Source organism: Lobosporangium transversale, assembly GCF_002105155.1.
Source record: "Lobosporangium transversale strain NRRL 3116 chromosome Unknown BCR41scaffold_42, whole genome shotgun sequence".
NCBI lineage: Eukaryota > Fungi > Mortierellomycota > Mortierellomycetes > Mortierellales > Mortierellaceae > Lobosporangium > Lobosporangium transversale.
Window position 1 is genome coordinate 276,999 of NW_019029020.1, and position 18,628 is coordinate 295,626.

The 18,628-nt window shown below is 44.5% G+C and overlaps 2 protein-coding genes and 1 non-coding gene across 3 annotated transcripts; 1 reads left to right on the plus strand and 2 right to left on the minus strand.

The window, feature by feature from the left end:
- The first annotated feature begins 4,295 nt into the window (after nt 1-4,295).
- On the plus strand, nt 4,296-4,368 carry BCR41DRAFT_t123. Its single transcript has one exon. It is a non-coding gene; the product is annotated as a tRNA-Ile (tRNA).
- Nucleotides 4,369-13,614: 9,246 nt separating this feature from the next.
- Nucleotides 13,615-14,255, minus strand: BCR41DRAFT_360378 (hypothetical protein; the record flags this gene model as incomplete). The annotated part of the gene is made up of 2 exons (XM_022025348.1): nt 13,615-14,136; nt 14,225-14,255. 2 exons carry the CDS (start codon nt 14,253-14,255, stop codon nt 13,820-13,822), a joined length of 348 nt encoding a protein of 115 aa, XP_021877952.1. The 3' UTR covers nt 13,615-13,819.
- A 2,386-nt stretch (nt 14,256-16,641) lies between these two features.
- BCR41DRAFT_310987 (hypothetical protein) lies at nt 16,642-17,640 on the minus strand (the record flags this gene model as incomplete). Its single annotated transcript, XM_022021010.1, has 2 exons — nt 16,642-17,386; nt 17,534-17,640. 2 exons carry the CDS (start codon nt 17,638-17,640, stop codon nt 16,642-16,644), a joined length of 852 nt encoding a protein of 283 aa, XP_021877953.1.
- Nucleotides 17,641-18,628: the final 988 nt, after the last annotated feature.

The following is an 18,628-nucleotide window of genomic DNA, read 5'->3' on the forward strand; positions in this document are numbered from 1 at the left end:
GCGTTCGAGGAGGCATTATTGATGGCCATGGAAGAGGCAGAGTTTGACGAGACATTGGAAGATATGGATTGGCCTCTATTAATGGTCGAGTATAAGGAAACGGGCACCCTCGCTGACCCCGCACACCAGGACTTCCTAGGTTTAATGAGGGAGGAAGAGGATAATTTTGTGGTGGAAGACGGGAAAGTGTTTAGAGTGATGGGTGATACGCAAGTAGAATTTTTAAATTTCGCTCGGCGCGCAGATTACATGGCCAAAATGCATGAAAGTATGGGACACCCCGGTGCGCAAGGCTTATTTGAACGCATCCAGCCTAGACATTGGTGGCCTCGTATGCGTGAGAGCATTCAAGAAGCATGCCGTACTTGCAAGGAATGCCAGCTGACTCGCGGAGGAGCAACGGTCACCGAACCTCTCCACACTTTCTCGGTGGCTAAACCCTTCCAACGCTGGGGTATCGATTTCATCGGACGCTGTCCCAAGACTAAGAATGGAAACATGTGGATAATAGTCGCTGTAGATTACGCCACTAGCTGGACAATAGCCAAAGCTACGCCTGACGCCACTGCCGAGACAGTCTCAAATTTCATTTATGAGGAAATTGTCATGAACTTTGGTTGCCCCGCAGAGCTGATTTCCGATAGAGGCAGTCAGTTCATGTCAGAGGTCCTGCGAGAATATCTTAAGAAGATGAAAGTTAAACACCGGCTCACCTCCGCGTATCACCCGCGCACAAATGGCAAAACCGAACGCACTAATGGCATCCTCGGCGCCGCATTAACAAAATACGTCGGTGATAAGATGAAGCACAAGTGGGACCTCTTTCTAGATCAGGCACTTTTCGCCTGCCGCACCAGAATACATAGCGTATCTAAGAAGTCACCATTCTACCTAGTCTATGGAGTCGAGCCCACGATACCTGGCGACCTCACTCGTCCTTATGTATTCGATGGAGCGGTTTTTACAGAGGTTCAAGCTGCGAGAGAGGCCGAGCTTGAAAGATTGAGACTTGAGAGGCTATCAAACGAGGAGCGGCAACAGGAAGCCGCAAGGCTCATGGAGGAAAGGTATAATGAGAGACATGACATCGACCCCGAAGCTCCGAGGCAAGTGTACGAGATTGGCGACTGGGTTTTAGTAAAAAACATAGCGAAAAGGAAATTTGAATACCCTTGGTATGGACCATTGCGTGTCGAGACGATTACCCCTTTTGGCGCCTACAAGCTTATCTGGCCCAATGGAAAAGCGAAAATGGACCTTGTGCATAAAGACCGTCTGAAACCAGTGAATCTACCCGCGGGTAGTCCAGAACCGACGCGCGCATGGTATAAAACCCGCAACAGTCGCGATGAACTCACCATCCCCATGGAGACCATTCAAGAAGAAGACGAGCGAGGGCCTCAGTCGGAGCCAGAAGTAGGTACAGCAGTGCAACCCATACCCCTCGAAGGTTCATCGCGTACAACGGCCCCATCATCATCAGCAAGGCCCGCAGCTACCGCATCGCCCCCTCCTGCGCGACCACCACGTTCCCTCTCAAGGCCCAATCCAAAGATTGACGCCGCAGGGGCGGCTTGGATTTCTCGTGGGGAGTCTGTCCTAAATCGAGGCAACTTAAGCTCACGTCCTATAACAAGTGACGTCATGGTAGGTATGGTGCGTGCCAAAACTGATGCAATAATTTGCATTTTTTAACATTCATTCCTCATTCTCCTTTTCCTTTCTAATGATCTTCCCTACCATCACCGCTTCTCATTCTCATTTGTCTCACCTTCGTAGACTGTCATCGCTGTTCTCATCAATGACGCAATTAGCGAATAATCGCCATTTGTATAGTCATGTCTCATTGCATCAGTTTTGGTAAAAAGTACATGTCAGGTTTGTCCATCCCTTACTTCTTTCTTATTCTTTATTCTTTCTTTATAGCACCATCACCACTGATACACCAAGCGACACTCTACATATCTGCCATATCTTTATCATAACATGAAATCATTATCCAAATCAACTATCCAAAATGCAACTGCTCTACTTCATCAGGGAAAGCCTTCCAGAGAAGTGTCAAAGAGTTTAGGGATATCTGTTACCTCAGCTCAAAGGATTAGGAAAAGAGGCAAAGAAAGTATTCCAGTGCTGAGAGGGGGCCGACCCTGCAAAGTCACTAAGAAAACGAAACAGCTTTTATCAAGATTTTTTGACATGGGTGTATTGGAGACCCTAAAAGATGGCCAACAACTTGTTCAATTGAGGGAAGGAGTGCAGGTTAGTAAATCGAGCATCAGGAGGTTCCTTATGCAGGATGATATGGGGGCATATGTAAAACAGAAGCAGCCTGATCTGACGAAGAAGCAAATCTATGCTCGATATAATTTTGCAAAGGATCACTTGGACTGGACTCTAGAAGACTGGAAGAACGTCATGTTCTCAGATGAGACCATCTTTAGCAGAGTTGGGTCCTGCGGAAGAAAGTACTACTACAAGCATCGATGGGATAAAACTCTACGAGCACATCATATCAAAAAGACAAGGCAAGGTGGCGGAGGGAAAATGATGTTCTGGGGTTGTATAACTTACTACGGACCAGGCGATGGCTGCTGGCTCCAAGAGAAGGTGGATTCGGTAACATACGTCGACGTTCTCAAGGATTATATCTTTAAGTCCAGGGATTACTACTTGATGGATAAGGACAAATTTATATTTCAGCAGGACAATGCTAGGATTCATACCGGAAGAATAGCAATGACCTATATCCAAAAGTCTAAGATACCTCTCATGGAAGGGCCAGCAAACTCTCCTGACATCAACCCAATAGAAAACATATGGGCATACATGAAGGTGCAGTTGGATCATTATCCAGACAAGGCAAAGAATATGGAGGATCTCTGGGAGAGAGTCCAAGACGTATGGACACATATCCCTCCTGAATTCTTACACAAACTATACTGCGGTATGCCGAAGAGGATGAGGGAGTTATATAAGGCTAAAGGAGGGAACATCGTTAGGGGAAAGGAGAAGTAACAGGAATAAATAAAAACAAGAAGTTGTTAATTGCCATAATAGATGCAATGAGATGCTGAAAGCAAATTGCAATTAAATGCTAATTAGGCCACTGATGGCGATGACGATGAGACTCCATGGAGGTGAGACAAATGAGAATGAGAAACGGTGGTGGCAGGGAAGATCATAAAGAGGAAGGAGAATGAGGAATGAATGTTGAAAAATGCAATTTATTGCATCAGTTTTGGCACGCACTATAGGACCAGAGGTATACCTATAGTGGTACCCTCAAACCCACCCCGTCCTGCCTGGACGTGAGCTCAGCCACCCGATCCTCCCCGCTATAATAAATAGTGGACTCTCCGTCCCTGAAGTGTTCCTTACCTTTATCTTGGTACAACACTTCAGGTATGCAACCTCATTCATCTCAGCACTAGTTACTTGTATAGTATTATATGTATCATAAACTAATAAAGACCTTTATCTTGGTACATTTTTTTTTTCTTTTTTTCCTGTTAACAAGAACCCACAGAGGTGAGGAATTTTATTTCATAATCTCGCTCTAAAGTAATGATATCGCCCTCAACTATGAAACAAGCGAAACTCTCAAAGTTCGCACGGGATGGCTGTGAAGAGCCAATTCGTATCCATGTTTTTCTCTACCAATGTACACCGTGATCGGTACTCGAAGTCCATCCTTCCGATGTGGCCTGTTGCGCCCGTGAAAAGCCGCGGAGGCTGGCGTGCCGACTCTAGCTAAGGACGACTTTTAATTTTTTCTATTCGATCAAATCCACTGGCATGTGGACCCAAAACTTGCGGAATTGGTCTGAAATTTCTACTTTGGACTCCGTCAAACTTTGTGATCATCGCTGTCCTAGTCAAGTGGGTGGATGGGGGGATGTGCTGCCAGATATACCGCTGGTTCGGCTGGGGGGTGGAATATATACCTAAGACATGTGGCCAGCCAGGCGACTTAGGGTAGTGCACCCACGATCTTAGCCTTAGCGGAGAACACTAGGCTGTCTCGGAGAGAAAGTATAAAAACTCAAGCAAATCCCTGACCTGGCACATGTTTGCTTCACTTTATGTGCCTTAACCAGGACTCGAACCCGGCCCCTGGGCTAGACAGGAGGGTGCCCTGACGAGTATACTACTCAGCCATTGGGCCAGACCTTTATCTTGGTACAACACTTCAGTGTGTTCTATGTATTTGCGTCTCGTTGCGGTTTTTAAGGGCATCTCAATATAACCCCCCGGTTCTTAAGACAGTGATTTTTTCAACCCCTCCATCGGAGGCTCGTTTAGCTTAGTCGGTAGAGCGTCGTGCTAATAACGCGAAGGTCGCAGGTTCGATCCCTGCAATGAGCATTTTGTTTGGCTTTAGAAAAAAGATATTTGCACGGGGGCCGTACAAATATTTAAAAAATCTATTTGCACTGCCCCGTACACACCTTATTTACACCGCTCCCCCCGTGCAAATAAATAAAAGTTATTTGCACGGGGGGTCTTTTTTTTTATTTGTACGGGGTCTTTATTTTAGCCCTAAACACCATAACCAGGAAGCCTTCCATGACACAGGCTTAGATCTAGAGTCGCTGCCTAAGCATCAAATACTGACCAGAATATCTTATCAAGTTCGTATGTAGCTCAGAGTAGATGTTGGCATTCTTTATGCGACTGGGACTAAATACAGAATTACAAATGATTTATCTATAGTTGAAATATACTATGCAGCTTTACTTTGCACTTTTGGTGGTTGCATTGTTATGGTTCCCCGATGCTTTCTTTCATTTAACGCGTGCATACATCTTAGGTATTTCCGTACACTATTAAGCACACAACGATGAATTCAGTTATTAGGAATCTCTAACGTGTAGTTTGTGTCGGTAGATGTACAACCAATCATACTACCATACTCATTGCTATGATGCATAGCGCGCCATGTTACTAGTCTCTTTCTTTCCTCTTAGATGTCCTTATCTCTGTCGTCCTTTATTAAGAACTCAAGCGCCCTCGGTACTATTTTGTTTATCAAATTCATCAAAATACAATGGGTAGACCTCAGCTTATTTTGTGGAATATCTATCCTCTTACCCGATATTACTTGTCTTTTGATAGTTGGTGACAGTTCGCACTCAAAGCCGATCGTGCCACAATCACCTATATCTCTATATCTAAGTGGCTAAGATACTTTAATACAGTGGCTTCCAATATTGTCCAAGTGTTTCATTCTTCCAAGGGAAAACTATAAGTGTTCAACAGTGAGCAGCGCATGTGCCCTTGAATCTTAGATGGGAGTAACCTTGAAGATGTACTTTATCTGCTTTAAACCTATTAGCGCTCCTGCTTGTTTCTGATAGCTTTTCACTACTTTGAAATTTTCCTCTCATTTGGACAATTTTTTAACCAGCGGTTTTTTTCACCTATCAAAATCTTGTATTGCCCCCTTTCGCCCTTATGACTGCTAACATCCGCTCAGGCATACTTCTTATCAGATTGCGGCAGACCTCCTTCGGTGTCTCCTCCTCCCATATCTGGCTCACTCTTTCCCAGAGTTCCAGCATGCCTTCTGGAATGGTCCCATGTTCGCGAATTTTTTTTTTAAATGATCCCACAAATGCTCAATAGGGTTTAGGTCTGGTGAATTGGCAGGCCATGTCAGTATTCTACCTGACGCTCTTGTCAATCCAATAGAGGCAAGGTAGGTTGTGACTCTCTTAGCCGGATGCTTAGAATCAATGTCTTGTTGGAAGATAAATTGCTCTGGATCAATGTTGTACCAATTCACAGTATTCAATAGCTCGTCCTGGAGGATACGAATATACAGCTCGGAGTCCAGCGTGGAGTCGATCTTGGCCAAGTAGCCTGGCCCATCCCACGTCATGCAGCCCCAAACCATGATCGAACCACCACCATGTTTGACTGTGGGCGAAACTAACTTTGGGTCAATATCGGCCGCCTTCACCTTTGGTTCTTTATTTGTTTCCACCCAAACATAGCGCATGCCATCAGAAGATGTCCTACAAATTTTGGACTCATCGGACCAAATTACTCGCTTCCAATCAGCTTCGGTCCAGTCTTTGTGCTGGAGAGCAAAGTCCAGTCGAGCTTTCTTTTGACGTTTTGTTAGCCTAGGCTTCTTGACGGCTTTTTTAGCTTCCAGGCCTATATCTCTCAGCGCCCGACGCACCGTATTAGCTGACACCGGATCTTCGTTCTCATCGTTATAGAGTCTGGTAGCATCGACTGATGAGATTATACCACGGTGAAGCAACAATCGAATATAATATGCATTCCGGTAATCGAACTTCCGTGGCCAACCAGCTCTACTTTTACTCCTGGCAGGCCCTAATGTCTTAGAGATATTATGGACTGAGGACTTGGATATGCCTATTTCTGTGGCAACCTGACGGATGGACTTGTGCTGCTCGAGTAAATGGAGAGCATGCTCAACAACGGAAGCTTTGATTGGCTTCATCTTTGGAGTCTTTAGAAAGAGTAACGTAGGCTCCTAGAAGAGTGTAGGTGAAGAGTATCTACTCAAGTGTGTGGGAGATAATTTGAAAAAAATTCAGCAAAGGTGCGTAAAATAAGTGATGGTTATATAATTGTCCAAATGAGATTAAATACTTTTGTCAATTAAAAACCATGATGAATGAGACTAGGGATATTTTAACTGGACCAGTACACTTAACATTGGCATACTTGTTTATTCTGATATAAATAAAAGTGCAAGCAACCATCGCTATTATTCTAATCAAGATGGAAAACATGGGCGTGAAACATGTGGACAATTTTGGAAGCCACTGTATAAGGCTAAAGGAGAGAACATCGTTAGGGGAAAGGAGAAGTAACAGGAATAAATAAAAACAAGAAGTTGTTAATTGCCATAATAGATGCAATGAGATGCTGAAAGCAAACTGCAATTAAATACTAATTAGGCCACTGATGGCGATGACGATGAGACTCCATGGAGATGAGACAAATGAGAATGAGAAACGGTGGTGGCAGGGAAGATCATAAGGAAGAAGAAGGAGAATGAATGAATGTTGAAAAATGTAATTTATTGCATCAGTTTTGGCACGCACTATAGACAGTGCTCCTATTCGATTCGAACGGTTCGAATAAGCCATATTGCAAAAGTCAAGGTAGTGTTCTAGGGGGATCTAAGGGTGCAATAAAGGTATCTTTATTCAGGGGGAACTATGCTACAGAACTAGATAGAAAAGTAGACCTATTTATACTAGTTAATGTCCTGTTGCAAGGAATGCTCTAGAAATATGGGCGAAATACTATGTTGCACAAAATTATTATAGTGATTTCGCTTGCATCCTTCCCGTCATGAAGAAACCTATTATCTTGTTTTTCTTGAAGCCTCAAAGACGGCAAGCGCCTCTTTAGCGTTTGCGAGCGAAGATTTTGTTTCCCAAGTAGCTTCATCTAATGGATAGCCTTTCCAAAGAACGAGCCACTTAGGAGTTTTGCCAAACATTTTGAAGTCAATGATTTTGTCGACTTCATACTCCTCTTCTCCATCTACAAGCTCGGGGGCAGGGCGTGGTGGTGAGCGGTCGCCGAATTCACGAGGTGACTCAATATAGGGGCGAAGCAGATCGGCATTAAAGACTGGATGCTGATGCATGTCAGGCGGTAGTTCCAGCTTGTAGGCATTTTCATTGACCTTCGAAATGATCTTGTAAGGGCCTATGTACTCAGGTTCCAGTTTCTGCGACGGCCTATTTTTATGTCCCGCGACAGAGATGTTTTCCGAGCTTAAGAGCACCATGTCACCCACAGCAAACGTAGCAGGCCTGCGAGTTTTGTCCGCTTGGGCCTTTTGCCTATTCTGCGCTTCGATGATGGCATCCTGAGCTAGCGCCAAATTCATCGACTGGGTTCGAACAAAATCACTGACAGCCGGAACATTGGTATCAGGTGGCTTTAAAAGAGATCCAGGGACTAGTGGATGGTGACCATAGTTCAGAAAGAATGGGGAGAAGCCTGTCGTAGGATTGACAGAGTTGTTGTATGCGAACTCCATCATAGGCAGTAAAAGATCCCAGTCGTTTTGCTTGTACGATATGTAAGAGCGGAGCATTTCTTCTAATGTTCTGTTGGCGCGCTCTGTTTGTCCGTCTGATTGTGGATGGAAGGCAGTAGACATGTTAAGTTTGGTGCCCATGAGCTTCATCAACGTTGTCCAGAACTTGCCGGTGAAACGTGAATCTCTGTCTGACACAATTGTCCGAGGCATGCCGTGCAGTCTAAAAACATTGTCGAAAAAGAGTCGTGCAACATCAGAGGCAGTGTCGGTAGTTCGGCTAGCGCAGAAATGAACTTGCTTGGACAGTTTGTCCACAAAGACCGTGATCGCGTCAAAACCTCTGGCTGTCTTCGGAAGCTTGACAATGAAGTCCATTGTTACAGTATCCCATCGTTGGCTTGGAATTGCCAAAGGTTGGAAAAGCCCTGCAGGAGGCTTTAGTGAAGGCTTGTTACGCTGGCATTGCTCACAGGAAGCAATGTATTTTTTTATATCCCTCGCCATGCGTGGCCAAAAATATGTTCGTCGCATGCTACTGTACGTTTTATCGAATCCCAAGTGGCCTGATATAGGAGCGTCGTGAGCGTCATGCAAGAGTTGTGAACGGAGTCCGTCGTCCTTGGGTATGCAGAGGCGAGGGCCTTGTCCAGCGTTGATCCAGAGTAGACCATCCACCACGAAGTAACGATCCGAGGTAGAGGCATCCTTATACTGATGCACGAGGGGACCTAGAATTGGATCGTGTAGGTAGCAACTGGCTAGTTGTTTTCGAATGCCATGGTCTAGATTGATATCCAAGGAGTTCAAAGTAGTAGGTGTAGCCTCCAAGTCCTTGAGGTCCGGTCTTCGTGAAAGAGCATCAGGGACGACGTTATCTTTACCAGGTTTATACTTGAATACGAAATCATACTCTTGAAGCAACTCCATCCATCTTGCTTGTCTGCGAGTCAAGTTCGACTGGCTAGGAAAATGTTGTAGAGTGGCATGGTCGGTATAAACGACAAAGTGAGAACCATCAAGGTAGTATCGCCATGTCTTCAGAGCATGCACCACAGCCAGCAGTTCTTGTTCGTGTGTAGGATAGTTGCGTTCCGCTGGGTTGAGCTTGCGTGAAGTAAAAGCTACTGGTCGTGATTCACCATTTTGGTCCGTCTGGAACAGGACAGCACCAATTGCAAAGCCTGAAGCGTCTGTTTCGACTGCTGTAGAGAGGGCAGGATCGAATATCCTAAGAACTGGTGCTGAGCTCACTGCTCTTTTCAAAGTCTCAAAGGCGTCTTGTTGAGATTTTCCCCAGTGGAATTCCTTATTGGAGCCTAACAATTGTGTGAGGGGAAGAGCAATATCAGCGTAATGAGAAATGTACTGATGGTAAAAATTAGTCAAACCAAGGAATTGCATCACATGTCGTTGGGTTGTTGGTACTGGCCATTCCCTTATTGCCTTGACAAGTCCGCCATTCGTCTTGAGTCCATCCTTGGAGATGACATGGCCTAGGAACTCAGTCTCTTCCTGCATGAAGGAACACTTGGATAATTTATAATAAAGCCCAGCTTGACGCAAGAGGGAGAGTACTTGTCGGATGTGCTCTAAGTGATCTTTCTCGTTATCGGAGTAAATTAAAATATCATCGAGATACACAACAACACATTTATCAAGAAGTGGATCAAGTACGTTACGCATCATAGTCGAGAACGCTGCAGGTGCATTTGTAAGACCGAAAGGTACGACGTTAAACTCGTAGTGGCCATAGCGAGTTCGGAACGCGGTCTTGTGTTTATCATCAGGATGGACACGCATTTGATGATAGCCCGAGAGTAGATCCAGCTTGGTAAAACATTTAGCTGTTCTGAATCTGTCGATCAATTCATCGATCCGTGGTAAGGGGTACCTGTTTTTCTTTGTGATCTTGTTCAGGCCCCGATAATCAACACACATTCGAAGCGAGCCATCCTTTTTCTTCACAAAGAGGACTGGAGCACCGTATGGTGAGGTGCTCGGTGAGATTAATCCTTTTTGTAAAAGATCAGTTAGCTGCTTCTTCAGTTCATCAAGCTCAGCGATCGACAATCTGATGACAGGTCGGACAGGTGGGTCAGCATAAGGGTCAGTCTCTATACGCATGCTATCACCTCTGTCAGGGGGAAGGCCATCGGGAAGCGTTGTAGGAAAGACATCAGGGAATTCGACTTGAACGATTTGCTTGATAGAGTCCGGTAGTTCAGAACTACTGCTAGAGACAGGTACTGGAACTCGAACTTGGGCGAGGAATACAGAGGCATCAGGTTCCGAGGCAACGGTAAGGAAGTTAAGAGCAGATATGACGGAAGATCGCTGTCTAGGCTCCCTGTCGATGCCAGTGCAAGCCCACAAGACCGGGGTACCTTGGTATTCAAAATGCAGATCATTTGTTCGCCAATTGATGCGAGGGTTGATATCCGTCAGCCATGGTTTACCCAAAATTAGGTCGTATTTGGATAGAGGATAAACAATGGCGTTGATTTTATCCTGATACGCGTTGCGGGCGAGGGTGAACGTGGCTGTGTGCTGAGCAATTGTCTCGGTACCGTTGGGAAGAATGACAGGAATGGGTCTACCCTCAATTAGCGGAACATGTGTGTTCTCGCAGAAAGAGGAACTTATGACATTGCCTTCGGCCCCTCCATCTACAAGAATGCGCGCAGGTCGACCATTCACTGCTCCAATGAAAGTAAGGAGTCGGCGAGAGTTTTTATGTTTGTCATAGGTAAGGCTGAAGGATTGAAGGCGAATTTCGTTACGACAATGGGAGTGGCGATTGGATGAACTAGGGGTAGATGAATGAGTGGAAGTGAGTGAAGTGGAAACAGTGAAAGGATCAGTGGAGGGGAAAATAGGGTCGGAGAGGGGATTGTTTTTTAGCAATGAGGAATGAGTAGGGGAATGGGGATCAGGATGAGGTGAATACTTAGAGAGTAGATGTAAGGAAGTAGATGCAGTGGGAGCAATAGAGTGATCAGAAAGGGGCATGGATGTTATATTTGTGCACAAAGGATTTTTATTTGTAGTCATCAACTGTAACTGACCATGCCCTCTATTATCCAGGGCTTGAAGGCTGGGGCTAGAGGGGGCGAGGCAGGCCTGGTTTACTGCTCGCCCTCCTCTTTTCCCGACTCAGAAAGCGTATGGTCATTGTTTTCTATATTAAAGACAGAGGTGCGTTGGCATTGTTCGGCTCTATGACCTCGGTTCCGGCATCTGAAACAACGCCCCTCACGAACGCAACGTTCTCGTTCAGCTGCTGTGAGCTTGGGTAGCGAGCTTGGCTTGGAGTGGTTTCTGTTTGGTCGTTGCTGATGGAGAGAGGTGTACAGGTTGGCAACCAACATTCTCATGTTATCGAGATCCATTGGTGTAGGGCCAGAATTATTCTCATGATGGGGTGATAAGGCGTTCGGGGCAGCGGATACAGGGGTGGCATCGATGGGATGTAGAATACTGTGGACAATGGTCGCCTGCTCAATGGCATCGTCCAACGTCTCTGGCTGTCTAAGTCTCACCTGCTTGCTTGTTTCAGGCTCAAGGCCTAGCATGTATTTTTGCAAAGCAGAGTCTTTGTCGAGATTTGTAGCCAGACGTAGGTGGCTTCTAAACTTGCTCGTATATTCTGCCACACTCATCCTTCCTTGGCGAAGTTTATCCAACGCTCGGCGAGCTGCATTCGCAGAATCTGGAGGGGTGAACTGACGGAGGAATGCTTTACGGAAGTCAGCCCAAGGTGTATCGAGATTCAACCCGGAATCTCTCCACCATGCCTTGGCTTCGCCATTGAGACTGAGGACAGCGTATCGAACCCATTTGGATGGCGTGAGTGTGACAATAGTGTAATACTCCTCCAGGCTGTCGACAAAGTTTAAGGCTGCAACAGCGTTAATAGCTCCTTCGTAAGGCGTAGGCTTCTGTGGCTTTAGGACCGTGGCGAGGGTTCTGGCTAGGTCATTCTCAGCGGCTTCGTTGGCTTTGGCAGTAGAGAGGGCCTGATTAAAAGCAGTAGCTATGGCTTCGCGAATGTTCAGAGGAAGATCGATGGACGAAAGGGCGTTATTCAAGTGTTCCATGGCGAGGGGTGAAATTCAATGGTAATTGTAGTTCTCTGGGTGTGGTCGTGGTTTCCTTTGCTACCAATGCAAAAGTCAAGGTAGTGTTCTAGGGGGATCTAAGGGTGCAATAAAGGTATCTTTATTCAGGGGGAACTATGCTACAGAACTAGATAGAAAAGTAGACCTATTTATACTAGTTAATGTCCTGTTGCAAGGAATGCTCTAGAAATATGGGCGAAATACTATGTTGCACAAAATTATTATAGTGATTTCGCTTGCACATATCCTGGTTCGATTCGAATGGTTCGAATGGTTCGAATGACGCGGATTATTCGAATAGTTCGAGTGTCGAATGGCTCGAATGATTCGAATAGGAGAGTGGTGGTTTGAATTGCGAAGTGGTATGAGTGATTTAGTTCATAGCCCTGGTTCAGAGTTGTATTGTAAAAAGTTTTATGATTTGCTAGTTTTGAGAAATACTTATACTCTTATTAGAAAACTATATAAGTCTCAATCAAGGCATCTCTTTCAACCAGTGCTCCTATTCGATTCGAATGGTTCGAATGTCGAATGGTTCGAATAGCATTCGAATCCTGATATCTATTCGAATTCGAATCGAAGTTGAACTTACCTTATTCGAATCGAATTCGATATCAGGCAAATTCGATTCGAATGGTTCGAATAGGAGCACTGCCTCGAACTTGTCGGGTTGGGGGTACTTGAAAGCGGGGGTCATCACAGGGTTGTCGGTAGTGAGCGTCATGGAATCAAGGATTAGGGCTAAATCTTCCACAGAGAGCAGGTTGAAAGTAAAATCGAGGAGGTAGGGTGGTGCGGCAGGGGACAGGGGGACAGGGAAACCAGGGTCAGGGAGGCAGGGGACAGGGATGAAGGTCGGGGATCAGAGTAGCTTTGCTACCATGTAATAATTAAGAGAGACAAAAGATGATTTTATTATAATTATTAAAACAAGCCTTTTTATAGGCTTAAGGCTATATACTGTCACATCCTAGGATCCATTCCTCGTCGGAGCCTAGGCAGAGTCGTTTCCCGATTCGGCTTCAACAACCGAAGCATGGATGGTTTTCTTGGTAGGGCAATTCAGGGCAATATGGTTAGCGCCACCACAGTACAGGCAAAGACCCATATCTCTGCGGCGCTTCTTTTCTTCGGGTGTGAGGCGCCGAGCGCGCATAGCATCTACATCCATTGCCATAGATGGAGCTGAGGAGGAGGTTGTTGTAGCAGAAGTAGTCGCTGGGGGAGGGCGACGAGCAGGTTGATGTTGAGACTTGAAGGAATCAAAACGAGGTCGCTGACGACGATGCGAGGACAGATTTCTATACGCATCGATCGCAGCGGTCTGTACCTCGTGCACAGTCTTAAACTTGGACCATTGGGGTAACAGGAGGCCATGGATTTCGCTCGACAGGCCTTTCTTGAAGCGAGCTTTGAGAGCTCAGTCATTCCAACCACTGCGGGCAACAAGGCGGCGGAACTCTGTCACGTACTCGATCATGGAACCTGACTGGCGGATACAGGATAGCTGGTGCTCGACGTCTTCTTGTTCAAGATGATCACCAAAGAATTCTTCAAGGGTTTCGATGAATACCTCATACGAAGTCAAGACACCAGAGACATCCTCAAGTTCTCCATTGATGTATGGAGCGAAGTGCCGAGATGTGTCGCCATCTAGTCACTGGAGGGAATAATTGATTTTATCCTCATCGCTGGACAAGGCATCGGGGAAGCGGGCAAAAACAACTTGGAGGCGGGCACGGAAGTCGGAGAGAGACAGCTCCTCACTGTTGCCCTTGAATTTAGAGGCACTATAGTTTAGAAATGTTTCATCGTCGATTAATCCAAGTTGATGTTGTTTTCTGATATGTTGGAATCGATCAATGTGGCTTGAGACAACATCAGCATACTTAAGGAGTTCTCCCTCAGCTTCTGTGATGAGGTCATAAGCAACCGCATTGTCGAGTTGTGTAGGATTCATAGTGTGTGTAGTAACTAAAGTTGGGTGTCAGAATGTCAATTAAGAATGGATCTCATCGTTGCACCAGTGCTGATTTGTATACATGGATTACACTAGCTTTACCTTTTGTTCTTTCCGCAACAGTAGAAATCATGAGGGCTTGAGACTCAGTAGACTGGAGAGGTTCCTCTTCAGTCGGTTGCGGACGACCCTCTTCCTCGTCTCCGCTTCCTACATCGTCTTTATCGCCTTGTAAGGCTTCCTCGAATTCTTAAAAGTCTAAGGCCTCATGAGGCTGTGGATCATGTTGAATACGACCTTGCTCCAGCTCATGGATGACATCCTGGAAAATACTCTCATCTGTTTCTGTTGCCTTTTCTTCCCAAGGCTTCGCCTTCCTCTTTTCTTCGCGGGTCAACTTGCCCTTCATTGCTTGTTTGGCTGTCTGTGATGGGGCTTTCCAACGGCACCAATGAACCCCGCGTTTGGATCGATGTATTTCTTAACTGTCCGCAGGAAGATAACCTCTTCGAAATACTTCAGCATTTTTGTTGCGCCAACGCTGCAGTCCCCTTCATAGTTGGTCTCGCAGAACACCTATTATTTATTTATATTGTAAAAACAATCAGTCTCATCCGAGAATTTGAAAAATAAACAAACAAACAAAGAACAAAAATAAAAATTTACCAGCCAAAGTTTCAAGTACGTTCTGCACTGCTTCAATGTTTTCGAGGGACTATTGTTGGTCAGAAGAGAATGAAGGACATTGTTAGCGCAGATCTTTCTCTGTTCTTCGATTTCCTCAGCCGAATAAGACGACTGAGGATGGCTAGAAGAGCTACCTGATACTGGGTTTATCACCGTGTCTTGGGAACAGATCCGTTTGCGAGGGGTATGCTCCTCGACGATATCACGGATGTCTACAGGGCAGGCCCTTTTTTTGCCCTCGTGGATCTCCCTCCTTTTTTCTCTTCCATCCCTGATTTCCTTAGCTTTCCGTGCATACCCGCTTCTTCCTTCTTTCCCTTGGTTCACGCTAAATGTAAAGAAGGTGCCGCTTGGATCTGCATTGATGTCATGGCCGTTGCTAGAAGATGATGATGCGGTAGTATTTTTGTGAGGCATGTTGATAGGTTGGTTTGTGCTATTTGTTGAAGTTGTAGATCTACAAAGCGGATATGAGCAAGTGCTGCTGCAATGAGTAGCTACTGCAGTAGTTAATGGCAGTGATATATCACAGAAAGAAATGGAAGAGAGAAATGTAAGTGAGCATGGTTTTATATATTTAGCGGACATTATCAAAAGTAATCGCTATCTTAGTGAGCCAAACACTTGGCTTCTCTTGGACGTGCTTTTTTGCTTTCTTATGGGTAAGGAATGAGGAATCAGGGAATGAGGAATGAAGGAATGAAGAATTAGGCCTAGAGCATTAAACTGATTAGCGCGCGCTTCGCGCATCTAACAAATGAGTTTCTACTTTCCAGATCGATGTAGTGAAAAGACCTGTGCAATTTTTCTATTAATGGGCATACAGTGGAATTTGACTTAATAAACTATTACGGTAATAATTGTTTAAAAAAGGTGTTTCTACAAGTATATAAATGCATGGATGTGCTTTGATCAAGACTTGGTAGAGTTACAGTTACACGGCGGATATTATGCCTAAAGGAAATAAAGAGAGAAGGCAGCTTTTGGTACGATAATTGGATAGTAACTCCAGTAGTGGGGACAACCCATTTATAGAACTAATTCTCTTAATAAGCCCAAATGACCTCTGCGGCCTTAATTGTCGAAAAAAGCTGTTTTTGCTTCAAGTGAAGTCTCAGCTCCAAATGGGCCACAAAGAAAGTGCGTTTAATGACGTTGCTTTCGCGATTTGGGAACCACTTAAAAAAAAAAAAAAAAAAAAAAGAATCAAATCATGTATGTTTGTATGGTGTTTGAGTTCATACTTCGGAAACAAGCATGATTATGTCCAAACTAAAATATAAACTATACATTCATTCTTGCGTTTTGAATTATATGCGTTGTGTTGTATCCTTGATTATGGCTATCTATTGTTATTATTTTTTTACACATACTTATATTTATATTTAACACTAATTTTACCGGAATAAGACTAAAAAAAAAAACATTTTGTTGTCTAGGCCCATTTATCGGGATGTTATTAAAAAAAAGAAAAAGAAAAAAAGGAACATGTATACAATCAACTAAGAGTGGCCCGCGTTTAGTCATTTCCCAATGGTATAGAGCATATATATATTTTTACAGTTTATGAAAGCAGGAAGGAAACTTTAGTTTAATTAAGGTAGGAGGATCCTTCTCGTCGAATTGTGGATTAAGGTAGTTGTAGTTTAGATATAGCAGGGTAGATTCTACATATTAAATAATACATGCAATATGAAAAAAGAACCAAGACTAATCATTGAATCAAAAAACGAAAAGCCTTGATGGTCGTCCAGTAAAAAAAAAAAAAATGAAAAAAAGGATGAGTTTGACCTAGGGAAACGGCCTCCAATCTTTTTTTTTTTTTTTTTTTTTTAGAAAAAAGCATAACCAAGAACAGCGGTCAAGCCCATAGCCCAAGCGCCGACCTGGACAAAGCCAGCAGAATTATCCTGCGTGTTACTGTTGCCTCCAGTAGCGGCCTTGGCAGTGACATCAGCGGTTGCCTCAACAGAGGGGACAGCACCAGAAGTGACGGCGGGGGGAACAGCACCAGAGGTACCATTAATAGGGTTGGAGGCAGCAGAAGGGATAGTGGAGCCAGGAAGGTAGGCAGGCTTACCAACGCATACATCCATAGTGACAAACTTGTAACCCTTGGCGAGAATGGCATCAATAAGGCGCCCGGCCAAGAGATCGACAGAGAACTTATGGATCTCGTGTTCAAGCAAGATGAAAGAGTCAGTAGCAGGGTTGCCTGGGAGGATGACTGAGTTGATCTCGGTCATTGACTTCACAGCAGCGGTTTCAGGAGCCAGTGCCTTGAAGCGCCAGTCGTTGGTGTCAACGTTCCAGTGGGAGATGACCAAACCCATTGACTCCATGACTTTGGTGCAGAGTTCGCCACAGCGACCCTCAGGGGGACGCATGTAAGCAGGGCGGACACCAGCGTTTTGGAACATGATATCGGAGGTCATTTGGATTTCTTTCTTCAGCTGCTCCTCGTTCATGGTATCCATGTTGCTGTGACTGTATGAATGAGAGGCCAACATGTGGCCACCATCAAGGATCTTCTTAAGAGCACCAGCCTGTTGAGGGTTCTCTGCAACCATGGATCCACTATATATTTTTATTCGTAGAGAATGTGACAATAACAAAGGTCAGCAAAAAAAAAAAAAAAAAAAAAAAATGGCAATGATTCCTTGATGATATTTGTACTTGTATTGATTCAAGGACAATGGAAGATGAGAATGTAGATAAACTTACATGACATAGAAGGTTGCCTTGACGCCTTTTTCGGCCAAGAGCTTCAGGAGTTGGTCGTTGTAAGGACCTGGGCCATCATCGAAGGTCAGAGCAACCACACCAGGCATGACACAGGTATCAATTTTATTGGGGAGATCTGGCATGACTGCCGAGGCGACCGAGGCGAGGAAGATGGCGGAGAGAATGGAAGTGAACTTCATGATTATATGTATTGTAGTGAGAGTAAAATGGAGAAGGTGTAGGAAAGATGAAGAAAACACAGGTTAAAAGGGCTGAGACCGTTGGATGAAGTGGAGGGGGACGTGATGAGTGTATCGTTTCAAAGTAGGGGGAGAAGCAGGTGTATTTATATTTGAGAAAGTGGTAGAAAGGTCGTTTGCTGGCTGGTATATGAAAGTGAGTGGACAGAGATAAAAAAGAAACTAAATATATTATACCTATTCCAGGGGGAGCTATTGGGAGCCAGGAAAGTATAACTTGAATAAAAGTATCTATATCTCACACTCTGCTCAGAAAAAAAAAAAGAGCTGGTAAAGCCAGTTAATAAATATAGAGACGACTGATTAAAAAAAGAAAAGAAGTTATATATGTATATAGTATTATATATATATATATATGCGGTATATACCATACTTGCAGCATAGTTTAACGCGCATTTGCTTTTGCTTGCATTTCAGGCAGGTGGAATGGACATGGACTGATTGGGTTATAAAATGATCGTACTATTTCTCCGTCTATTTTAGGGTTCCTCTTTAGCTCTCACTTGGCTTGCATACCGGGAAAGGATTTTTGCTCAAGCATAACCTGTGCTCATAGGATGCACTTATCTTTGTTTTACTGTTGATTACCAGGAATCTAGATTACTCTTTATCACAAACACTTTAATCTTGCAAGTGTCCGTTGGAGTTTTATTTCAGGTACAAATGCTATTCATTAATTTGTTTAGAGAATTTGATGTTTGGGCCACTTGTTTCTTAATTCGGGGATTTTTTTTTTTTTTAAGCTGTATTATTGTCTTACGAAACCCGTGCTATACACAATTCTTTTTACACTCTAATTGGAGTATGTCATACACATGTCGCACCTTGATGTTAC